The sequence below is a fragment of the Cetorhinus maximus genome, chromosome 3 (genome assembly GCF_964194155.1).
Source record: "Cetorhinus maximus chromosome 3, sCetMax3.hap1.1, whole genome shotgun sequence".
Taxonomy (NCBI): Eukaryota; Metazoa; Chordata; class Chondrichthyes; order Lamniformes; family Cetorhinidae; genus Cetorhinus; species Cetorhinus maximus.
In genome coordinates this window covers 54,458,007-54,470,458 of record NC_135881.1, presented here as the reverse complement: position 1 = coordinate 54,470,458, position 12,452 = coordinate 54,458,007, and the positions used below count along the sequence as shown (strand labels likewise).

General features: G+C 44.0%; 1 protein-coding gene across 1 annotated transcript in view; it reads left to right on the top strand.

The window, feature by feature from the left end:
• The window catches only part of malrd1 (MAM and LDL receptor class A domain containing 1), a 314,776-nt gene that overhangs the window by 294,952 nt on the left and 7,372 nt on the right, over window positions 1-12,452 (top strand). The window contains exon 28 of the mRNA XM_078535594.1: window positions 7,601-7,679. Coding sequence (XP_078391720.1) covers window positions 7,601-7,679 — 79 coding nt within the window. The remainder of the gene's footprint in view (window positions 1-7,600; window positions 7,680-12,452) is intronic.

Below are 12,452 nucleotides of genomic sequence, written 5' to 3'. Positions count from 1 at the left end.
TTGTTACTCCTTCCTAAATTACTAAATATCTAAATAGAGAGAAAATAATTCGAAGCGGTAAATATAGGTTTTAGAAAGGAATATTGTGCTTCACAAACTTAAGTGAGAAGGAGGATGGGGAAAGGTAATGGGTGTGATATACATGGTTCTTAAGAATGCCTTTGGCAAGGTATCCCATAGACCCAATGGAGAAGATTAAAGCTATTAGGAGAATTTTGGCAAATTTCATGAAAAATTGATTAGAAGGGAGAAACAGCAGAGAAAAGTTCATTCATTTGGTGCCACTTCAAAGCAGGCCTACACACATTATGTAGATTCCCTGGGGGCGGACAGCACCGCAGCCTACTACCTGTGCAACCTGCGTGGATTTCCACAATGATATCAATGAAGAAAACCACAAAGGCCATACAGGTAATGGCCCACAGTGCTGTCCGACTCCAAGGAATCTACATAGTTTGCTGCAGTGCCTCTTTAAAGCCAGGGAGTAGGAATTGAGGGCTGTTTCTCAAAGTGGTTGGAAATAGGTAGTCATGTCCCCCAGGGTTCTGTTCTGGGATTGGTTCTGTTCACAATGATTTTGATACAGGGCTCAAGGGAGCTGTAACCAAATTAGCCCATGATACTGAAATAGCAAACATAGTAAATAATTCCATGAGCCCAAGGAAGTTGTGAGGGGATATTAATGAGATGATAATGTGAGTAAAATAGTGGCAGATGGAATTAAATGAACTACAAGACCTTAAAAGTAGTACCTCAAGCAGGTAATGTCATAAAAATATTGACATTAATTGTAAGATGTATAAAATATGTTTGACTGTGAATGGTTAAATTTTGACTTTTTTTAGGTTTGTGATGATTGACTTCATTAAATCAAATTTTTATCATTGTCAAAAATGGAGAGAAAGGATTCAAAGTGAAATATAAATATTATTAATTGGTTAGTAGGCGCTTGCAGCTCCTGTTTCACATTGCTAACACCAACAGGGTTCAAAAGAGCAGGGAGCAGCTTCATGTAACTACTGGCACTTGATTTATAACTTTGCATTCCAGCACACAAGCTCAATATCCACTAAGCTGCTAAAAGCAGTCTGAATATTACCTTTGGCTTCAAAGATTTTCTGTTTCTTTCTAAAGCTGGTTAGGCAATAATATACTCTGTGTGTTTTAGATCAGAGCTTTGAGGATACGCCAGACAGCTGGAAAGAAGACCACTAATGAAGTCTTTTGATCGATTGATTTCCCTGTACTTCCATGTTTCTTCATTATTAATCAGTATAACTTCAAGGTATTGAAAGAGCTAACTAGTGACCCCCTCCATTTATTATCAACAGTTGATTGACATAGATCAAGAAGTTCACAGGTTTTGATTTGCAACTCGTGCTGTGTTAGCTGATTTCAACTGGAGCAGTTGTAGGAATGCTACAATTGGCCAGCTGAAATCATTGAGCTGGGAAGAGAAAAACTGGTCAGCAATCCCACTCATGGGGTAGAATTTTCCCTGCCCACTGGCATCAGGCATCATGGCAGGCTTGAGCGGACAATATAGGGGGAAGGCCAAAAATTAGTTTCACAATGTCGTGAAACCAGTTTGCAATCATCCGCTCTGCCCGTCAATGGCAGTCCGCATTTCACTGCACGTGGGGAAATTCATTGTAATAATATGTGCATATTATTATAAGACCAGCTTACCAGATTCATACCCCCACACTGGATTGTCCAAGTTCACAACTGAATATAAGTGACGTGCATTTGGCAAGCTGCACTTCACTTGGGACTTTGAAGTGTCCTTGCCTACCTTGCTTCAGGCAGCACCTATGGTCATCAGCGGCAGGCTTCGCAGGCAACACATCAAGAGTTTTAGGGGGGCTCATGGGCAGGCCTTTACTTATGGGACCAGCAGTAAGGCAGGAGTGGCTTTTCAATGGCTGCAGGGTTAGGGCTTGCTTGGGGAAAGGGGAGAAGTGGCCTCAGGAAAGGGAAGAGGCTGCAGGACTAAGGCAATACTGAGGAAGTGGTGTATCCCAGGGTGTGTGCGCAGGCACATGTTGATCTGTGCAAGTGACCTCAAGATGTTGAGGGCTGAGAACACAGTCTCCAGAGGAGAAGAGGCCAGTTGGAGATGTGAGAGTGTATGTGAGAGAGTGAGTGGTGATGGCCCTTGATCTGGCAGTGAGTGAGATGCCAGTGAATATGTGATGGCCTTGTGAGTGTGAGAGTTTAGAGTGATGAGATGGTTGCTTTACCCTGATCAGATCATTCATCCTCTTTCCACACAGGATGGCAAACCTCTTCTGTGCAGTGTTGGCACTGACCACCTCTGCCACCGTCTCCCAAGCCGGAGTGGTGACACTGATGGGCCTCCTGCAGTCAGAGCGGGGGTAGAGGACATCACGGCAGGCTCCAGTGGTGTCTAGAAGTCCCCCCAGGGATGCATCATTGATTCGGGGGGCAGTCTTTTACCCTTTTGGAGCCATGTCTTCTGTGCAGCAGTCCTGGGCTAGAAGCACTGAGAGGTGTGCATGCGGCTGCACTTTAAATATGGCACCCGGTGTGAGGAAGAGACAAGGTGACGACGTGGTGGGCAAATGAAAGCCCACCCACCATCGAAACAGCGTGTTTCCCAGGAATGTATGGTTAATGAGGCGGGATTAGGTGATACAGTGTGAAAAGCCGCCATTGCAGCTGGTAGGTAAAATGTTCTTTTTCCCGCCAGCTACCACACTTAGTGCAAATCTGGGAAGATTCTGTCCATTATCATTGTGCATGGACAGTCTTTTTGTGTTTTAAAGAGGGACTGCCTTGGTCATAGAAGACAAAAAGCAGTCCAACTGTTCATCATTTTTATCAGGATGATGTCACAACCACCTAATGGGACAATGACTTGGGTTTTTTTTTTATTCATGTTTGGCAAAGAGGGAGAAAAAATTGTCTTGCTCAGTAAATTTCAATCAGGAGCTCAGACCTCTCAGAGTGCAGTTTGAGAGAGGCAGCAGGAATCAAAAGAGAGAAATGTCCATTCAGCTCATCAAGCATAGAATACACAGCATAGAAACAGGCTATTTGGCCAATTTGTCTTTGCTGGTGTTCATACTCCACATGTGTCTCTTCCCATTCCATTTCCCTCATTGCAGCCTTTCAACATATCTTTCTATTCCTTTTGCTCTCATATACTTATCTAGTTTCCTTTTAAAGCATCTAAGATACTAGCCTCAATCAATTCCTAATGTATTAAGTTTCATATTCCCTGAGTAAAGAAATTTCTCCTTCCTGATTGGATTCATTAGGAGCTACCTTGTATTTCTTTTTGTTTTGGATTCTCCCGTGAGTGGGAAGATTCTCTCCACATCTCTCCAAACTATTCACAATTTTAAACCGCTTTCAGGTCACCTGTAAGTCTCTCTTTTCTAAAGAAAAAGCCTCAACCTATTCGATCTTTCCCAAAAGCTGTGATCTCTCAGTTCTGGTATCATCCTTGGAAATCCTTTTTGCACTTTCTCTAGTGTCTCTGTGTTATTTTTGTGGTATGGAGACCAGATATGTGCACAGTATTCTAAATATGGCTTGGCCTGGGTTATATATAAGTTTAACATAATTTCACTACTTTTGAATTCTATACCCCTAGAAATAAATTCCAGTGCTTTGTTAGTATTTTTAACTCCTTTGCTGGCCTGTGATGCGGCCTTTGATGATTTCTTTACCTCTATCCCTAGATCGCTTTGCTCTTTTACCCTAATCAGTTTCTTATTCTCAGTGTTGGTGATGTTTCTCCTCCTGAAGTACACCATTTATCTATGCTAAAGTTCATTTGCCACCTAACTGCCCAGTCTGCAAGTTTTGTAATGTTTTCTTGCATTATCTTGCAATCTTCCTCATAGTATTAGCCATACCCCTCACTTTGGTATGATCTGTAAATTTTGATATTGAGTTATTTCAAATCATTATTTTGAATCATGAGTAACAGTGGTCCCAACACTGACCCTTGTGGAATACCATTTTCTAACTTTCTCCACTCTGAATAACTGCCCTTTACCCCTACTCTCTGCTTTCTTATTTTATTAGCCAATTTGCTACTCATTTAGCAATTTGTCCACTGACTCAACATGTCCTAACCTTTGTAAGGAGCCTATCATGTGAATTATTGATAAGCCTTGTACAATAAACCCTGTCATTGACCCATTTAATCTTTTGGGTGATAAATTTTCCAAAGATAATCAAACAAGTCTCACCACCCTGTTGTCCAAACCTGGCCTGCTATCCTCCAAACTATCTTCCCCAGCAGCACAGGAACTGTTCACGGTTAGTGATTGGGGATGGGGGGGAGGCATTTGGTGGTGCAGTGGTATTGTCACAGGACTGGCAATCCAGAGACCAAGGGTAATGCCCTGGGGACCCAGGTTCAAATCCCACCATGACAGATGATGAAATTTGAATTCAATAAAAAATCTGGAATTAAAAATCTAATGATAACCATGAAACAATTGTCTTAAAAACCCACCTGGTTCACCAATGCCCCTTAGGGAAGGAAATCTGCTGCCCATACATGTGACTTCACACTCACAACAATGTGGTTGACTCTGAAATGGCCTAGCAAGCCACTTATTCCTCAAGAGCAATTAGGGATGGCCAGCAAAGCCCCCATCCCATGAACAAATTTTAAAAAATACAAGCAATATAAATGTAAGACTTTTTTCATTTATAAAGCAGTGCTGAATCAGGAGTATCATACATCTCATTCTATCTTGTCCCTTTAACCACTGATTGCATTTTCAATCTGATATTTACCTAACTGCATGTTAAAATAGTTAATCATCTCAGAACTTGTTAGGAGTCTGCACTACACATTGTGAAGTGAGGGGTGGGCGAGATCTCTTCTCATCTCAGATCCATAAGATTGTATGATGAACTCCATGAGGACAGAAGTTGGTTCTTGAAACCATAAACATCAGCATCACTGGGATAAATGGTGCTCATTGTATAGAGCAATTGGATCTTTGGCATGCCAGACGTGGCTCAGTGGGTTAGCACTCTCACCTCTGAGTAATGAGGATCAATTTTCACTCCAAGCCTTGAACACAAAAATCAAGGCCAGCACTTGAGTACAGCACTGAAGGAATACTGCCCTGTCGGAGATTGCTGTCTTTCAAATGAGATGTTAAATGAAGCCCCATTTGCCTGCTTGGCTGGATTAAAAGGTCCCATAGCACCACTTTGAAGAACAGCAGGGGAGTTATCTCTGGTGCCCTAATCAATATTTATCAATAAACATCATAAAAAACATTACTCCTGTTTTTGGGAGTCTGCTGCGTGAAAATTGGCTGCCGTGTTTTCTACGTTACAACAGTGACTACACTTCAGAAGTAATTTGTTGGTTATAAAGTGCTTTGCTACGTCCAGTGGTCGTGAAAAGGGCTGTATAAATGTAAGGTTTTTTTTCAGTTAGAAAGCAGTGTAAGGCTGAATCAGATGTATCGTAGCATGTTGAGTATCTTACTGTGATTAATTTTCATGGCAAAACAACCAAATTTAAATGTAAGTGGCACAAGCAGAATACCAATACGGTCTCCCAGTTTATACAAGATGCATTCAGCTCATGATCCAATCCATTATAACACATCATAACTTTGGTTTTATGAGTTTTGTGACATGCACTCAGGGAATAAAAGGGGACAGCTCATTAATAATGAAAATAAAGTTGCCAAATTAGAAATCCAGCCAAAGCTGCTGTAGTTGTCATTACTTCTGTGACTGAGCATCAATGTTTATTTTGCATTTTATCAAATAAGGCCTTGCGTCATATTAAAAATATAAGTATTATGCTTCTTCTCATTAACTGCATTGTTTCCTAACAAAGATCCTGAAAGCTTATAGATTTTTGTGGGAGTATTTGAACTGTAGAAATTGAGAACTGTTTTTGTTGCTGAGTACAGCAATATGCTTTTGACTTGTTAATGTTTCATAAAAATCGAAGAACACTTGTCTGCATTTATCTAATGCTGGTTTCACCTGTTCCCTTCCCAGAAATACGACAAATTGCCAGAATGATAAGTGTGCATAAACTATTTGCAAAATGGATGTTTGGGGTGATTTCATGAGCCTGCACTGCCAGGTCAGAATATCCTGGACAGCAAGCACCCAAATTTCCAAAGTACAAGTTGCCAGCAACATCAGTAAAATACCCTGCCTGTCTCTATGTTTTGTATGTTGTGATCTCCAAACATTTTCAAATTTCATAATTTTGAAAATATGAGAGGCATATGTTTAAAAATATTTCTCTCAGGGAATAACTTTTGAACATTAATCATTGAAATATTGATCTCCTCGAGGTGAGCAATATCAATATTATTCCCCAAAACGGAACACATCTGCACCTTTCTAACATCTAGAAACCTAATCGAGCGTGTCAGTTATAGCACCGTAAGATCAAATGCGTTTGTTTACCACCACTTCATGTGTCGCTATGCAGACTTATGTGGATTCCCCAGTGACAGGCAGCACTGTGGGTCACTACCTTCATGGCCCACAATCCTCACTGATATCACTGAAGAATGGCACACTGGCTGTGCAGGTAGCAGCCAATGGGGAACTGTTATTTGAAGCGGGGCTATATGAGTAATTGTTCTCCCAGTGCTCCTTCGACTCTCTGTTGATGCTGTGCCCCAAAAAGCATTCCCATTTGCAGGGATAATGAATTTATCCATTTTCCACACCATTCTCCTTATGGCTTGTCTGAGTGATATTGCCAATTTTCTGCTAATATATCAATGAAATGTGGACATGCAATAGCCCTGACCACTTGCAATTGTGTTCAGATGCCCAAAGAGTCCCCTACAACAATTAGAATGGGGAGCCTTTGCCGTTTCAGCCTGGGTTGAATTAAAACCCAGATGACAGAAGTGAAGTATTAGTGTCCTACATTATTTCACCACTCACTCTCCATTATCATCTTATAGTGTTGCCCGAGAGGCATGATATCTAATAGTGCTCTCACTTCAGCATTTGAAAGTGTGTATACACACACGCAGACACTCTGATTATTTTAGATGCTGAAGTAAAACTGCACTTTCAGAAGTCATGATTAATATTTTTTAAAAATTTGTGGAATGGAGGATTCACAAAATCTTTGTGCTACTTCTGCCGCGGTGAACTTTTTCCACCATGACATATAATGTGACATGATTTAACTTGTCATGTATTCTGTCTACAAGCTAAAGGAGTAAACTTTGACAGACGTTCTTGTTCCTGAACACAGCCAGTGTAGCTACTAAATAAAGGGTGCTTTGCTTGCTTGAGATGCATTTGCCCAAAAGCTAGTCTGACGTTGGTTGCCCAGTTGTGACAATTTTGTGCCGCAGGCAATCATGGTACATAATACAAAGCCCTACGCGTACCTCCAAAAAAAGATCCCTTCTGCAATGTGACGTGACACATTTTAATGACAGCCCGGCAGTTTGTGACTAAATGAATATGTTTAACTACAAACAAGTAGAAAACATTCATCGAAAGGTGCTTTGTACTCAGAAAGTACCTGTGTTTGAGATGTAACCTAATATTGAAGAGTTTTATTTGTGACTATTCGAATCAAAATTATTTTTTATTATAGGAGACCATCGTCTGGAACCAAATGTGATTCAATATCCAACATTATGTATGGTGACGAAAGGGAAAATATGAATGCAGGGGTATGTATCATTTTACAAGAGCTCTTGCATTTATTTCACACAGCTAATTAAAGCAGCAGGATGATACAGTTAGAAAAAATAATTGTGCACTTTTTCTATTAGAACAGTGATCCCCAAGCTATTTTCCAATGTGGCTCCATTTTAACATTTGAAAATTAACATGACCCCAGACAGCAACAAAAACGAAACAGCAATAAAGCACCATTATAACATTCAGTATATAATTATTAAACTTCATGTAATATAGATCAACATTTAAATATGAAAACCTGTGTTTTTAAAGTACATTGTAAAAATGATTTTAAAGTATTCATGTGGGTTTCAGCGAAGCCCTTCATATTCCTGGGTTGCAGAAGAGTCAGTGAAGCTCATCTCCCCCACTCCCAACCCCTGAACCATGCACACATTCTAATCAGTCCCTCTCCCCTTTACACACACATACACTGTAAGCAGCCCCTCTCACCTCTCTTTCTGTCTCTGTCTCTCTCACGCGCACACACAGTAATCAACCACTATATCCACCAAACACACACACACACACACACACACACACAGCAATCAACCACTTTCTGCACCAAACACATGCGAACAACATACACGCAGACAGTGTAAACAGCTCCTCTCCCCACTTCACACACAAATGCTGTAATGAGTCCCTCTCCCAACAAACACACACACACATACATAGACACACATGCATGCTGTAATCAGCCCCTCTCCCCACAACACACAGTCACATACACACACACACACACACACACACACACACAGTAATCAACCACTTTCTCCACCAAACACACACACCCACACACACACCCATACTGCAATCAGCGCCTCTCTTCCTCCGCGGCCATACACACTGTAATCAGCCCCTTGTTCCCCACCCCCACATGCACTGTAATCAGCCCCTCGTTCCCCACCTCCACACGCACTGTAATCAGCCCTCTCTCCCCCACCATACACACTGTAATCAACCCCTCCCTCCCCACCTCCACACATACTGTAATTAGCCCCTCTCTCTGCCCCCCATCACAGACACTGTAATCAGCCCCTCTCTCCCCACCTCCACACACACTAATCAGCCCCTCGCTCTACCCTCCTCCACACACACTGCAATCAGCCCCTCTCTCCACCCCCCTACACACACTGTAATCAGCCCCTCTCTCCGCCCCCCTACACACACTGTAATCGGCCCCTCTCTCCCCCACCACACACACTGTAATCAGCCCCTCTCTCCGCCCCCCTACACACACTGTAATCGGCCCCTCTCTCCCCCACCACACACACTGTAATCAGCCCCTCTCTCCGCCCCCCTACACACACTGTAATCGGCCCCTCTCTCCCCCACCACACACACTGTAATCAGCCCCTCTCTCCGCCCCCACACACTGTAATCAATGCTTTCTCTCCGCCCCCCTACACACACTGTAATCAGCCCCTCTCTCCGCCGCCCCCTACACACACTGTAATCAATGCTCTCTCTGCACCCCCCCAACATACGCTGTAATCAGCCCCTCTCTCCGCCCCCACACACTGTAATCAATGCTCTCTCTGCAGCCCCCCAACACACACTGTCATCAGCCCCTCTCCCCATACACAAATCCAATCAGCCAGCTGGTGGCTGCGGGATCACACAGCAGTTCTGACTGCGCCTGCCTCAGCCCTAGCCTGTCATGTATAGCTGATTCACCGACCCTAAGTTCCTGTTGTGCCGGCCAGCTATTGCCTATTAGGAATTTCATATTTTCATAACATATTTTTAATTAAAAAATGTTTAACTAAAGCTTGCTATTCTTTTAAAGTTCACTTCCCCAGACTCCACTGGAGTAAACTGTTGCTGTGGAAAACTGTGTAATTGATGCTGTCCTCTTTCAGACTGGATCATGTAATAATAGGAAGGTTACTCCCCATTGCCCCCACCCGCACCCACCCCCCCACCAACCCCCACACCCTCCAACACCTCTATATACTCACCAATCTAATCTTCAGATCAATCGTTTTGTTAATCAACCTTCATATCTAATACGGGCCAAGGAACAGGAACTCGCACACTACTGAGTACCCTTGCACACATTGTTACATGATCTTCTCTTGACAAGATGCAAGAGAAATCCCAGGGACCACTCCACCTGTGCCGAAATCAGATCTAATAGAAAAAGTCGATAGAAGAAGGATGACGTGGGGCAGGAGAAAATCAATGACTCACTCGTTGAACTTGCAGTTCACCAGGGTGGATGGCCCCAGGGTGTCAAGCAGCTGGTCCTCCTCTCTATGGGTGCCCAATGGTCCCTGACTGACTCCTTGAGGAGAAGGTGAAGCTGGAGTGAGATCGAACTGCCCCGCATCCACCTCGCATTGACATTGCTGGAGACCAACTATATAACGATGGAGTTCAGTCCATGCAGCAGTGCAGGACCAATGTGCTAGACCAAGGACTCCAAGGCCAGTGCCATCCTGCTAGTTTTGACCTCAGTACATTGACATGCCGACGCTATCACCTCGGTCTGAAGGCAGATGGACTCCTCTATCGTCCCTTGCAATCTAAGGAGTGCACCAGACATCCCTGCCTGATGATCCCGTGATTGTCTTTGCAGCTCCACCAACTGATTGAGGACCGAGTCCAGAGGCTCAAAATCTGACTTGGATTCAGCAGCTGTCTTGCCTCCAGCGGTCCTCCGAATGTCTGCAACCAAGGGTGTTTCAGCCTCATCCTGCTGTGGAACAGATTGTGTGCTGTTTTCACTAGATTGTGATCCCAGTGCTACTCTACATCTAGGTCCCACCTAAGTGTGTGTTTCTTCGCTGTTGGAGGGTGTAGTGAGCAACGTGATGGATCTTCAGCAGTGCTGCCCTCAGGGTCCTCATCTGAGGTGCTCTCAGCACTGGGGTCAGGCTCAAGTTTGCCTGAGAGCGACATGTCAGATGTGCCGAGGACAGAAAGTGGAGATTATTAGTGCATGCCAGCTGCTTTAAACACATAACAGTGGATTCTGAGCGACATTGCGAAAGCATTCATGTGGATGTTCGCCGCCGACCTCACCTTCGCCGCAGGAATGGTCGACATCCTTTCCAGTCAGCTCCAATGCGTGACTCTCGAACGGAGTGAGGACCTTTGAAGTCCTACACTCCACCCCCAGCCTGCGACCTCTCCCGTTGATTGTATGCAATCTTGTCCTGCATAAAGATAGATGGAGAGAGTGTTAGCAAGGCGCATGCCAGGCTAAATGAGAAGGATGCCAGACATGCGTGTGTGCTGCATAGAGCCATGGATGGGACGAGGAGGCGATCTCCAGAGGAGATGAGGCCAGATAGAGATGTGAGGGTGTGTGTGAGATAGTGAGTTTTGATGTCCCTTGAGTTGGCTGTGAGTGAGATGCCAGTGAATGTGTGATGGGCTTGTGAGTATGTGAGTTGAGATTGATGAGATGGTTCTCTTACCCTGGTGCATGGATGAGATCATTCATCCATTTTCTGCACTGGATGGATGACCACTTTTGTGCAGCATTGGCACTGACCTACTCTGCCACCACCTTCCAAGCCGGAACAGTGAGACTGATAGGCCTCCTGTGGCCAGAGCGGGGGTAAAGGACATCACGATGGGCCTCCATGGCATCCAAAAGGTGCCCCAGGGATGTGTCACTGAATCAGGAGACTGCATTCTTCTTGGCTTTCAGGTCCATGTCTTCACCAGAGCAGTCCTGGGCTGCAACCATTGAGAAGTGTGCACGCAGCTGCAATATTACTCAGTTCTGTTGAAGGTCCATGAGGACTCGAAACGTCAACTTTTTTCTTCTCCGCCGATGCTGCCAGACCTGCTGAGTTTTTCCAGGTAATTCTGTTTTAGTTTTGGATTTCCAGCATCCACAGTTTTTTGTTTTTATCACTGTGTTTAATTGACTGCCACCTCTCTTCAAGAAATGCCTACCTTGAAGAAGTACTGCTCCTCTCTCCGCCTAATATTACTCAGTTCTGTTGAAGGGTCATGAGGACTCGAAACGTCAACTTTTTTCTTCTACGCCGATGCTGCCAGACCTGCTGAGTTTTTCCAGGTAATTCTGTTTTTGTTTTGCATTTAAATATGATGCCTGGCATGAGGAAGCAGGTAGATAACGGAGTGGTGCGCCAATTGGAAACCTGCTGCCAGCCATCCAGCATGTTTCCCATGACTGCATAATTTATGGGGCGGAGAGGAGACGATATGGCGCTAAAACCCACCATTGAGGCCGGTGGGTAAAATGTCTTTTTTCATGCCCGCTACTGCATTTAGTTTGGGTTCCCAGGCCACTCAGCTCCTGACCTCATTACAGCCTTGGTCCAAACATGGACACAAGAGCTGAAATCCAGAGGTGAGGTGAGAGTGACTCCCTTGATATCAAGGCAACATTTGACTGAGCGTGGCATCAAGGAGCTCTATCAAACTAAATCAATGAGAATCGGGGAAAAGCTTTCCACAGGTTGGAGCCATTCTTAGCAGAAAGGAAGGCTGTTGTGGTTGTTGGAAGTCAATCACCTCAACCTCAGGACATCACTGCAGGAGTTCCTCAGAGTAGTGTCCTCAACTCAACCATCTTCAGCTGCTTCATCAATGACCTTCTCTCTATCATAAGGTCAGAAGTGGGGATGTTCGCTGTTGATATTGTACAATGTTCAGTACCATTTGCAACTCTTAGGTTGCTGAAGTCACCCCTGTCCCTATGGAGCAAGGCCTGGGCAGAAAAGAAAGTGCTCTGTGTGCTATTTTAACATAATTAGTGCATACAAGTGAAATTCCTC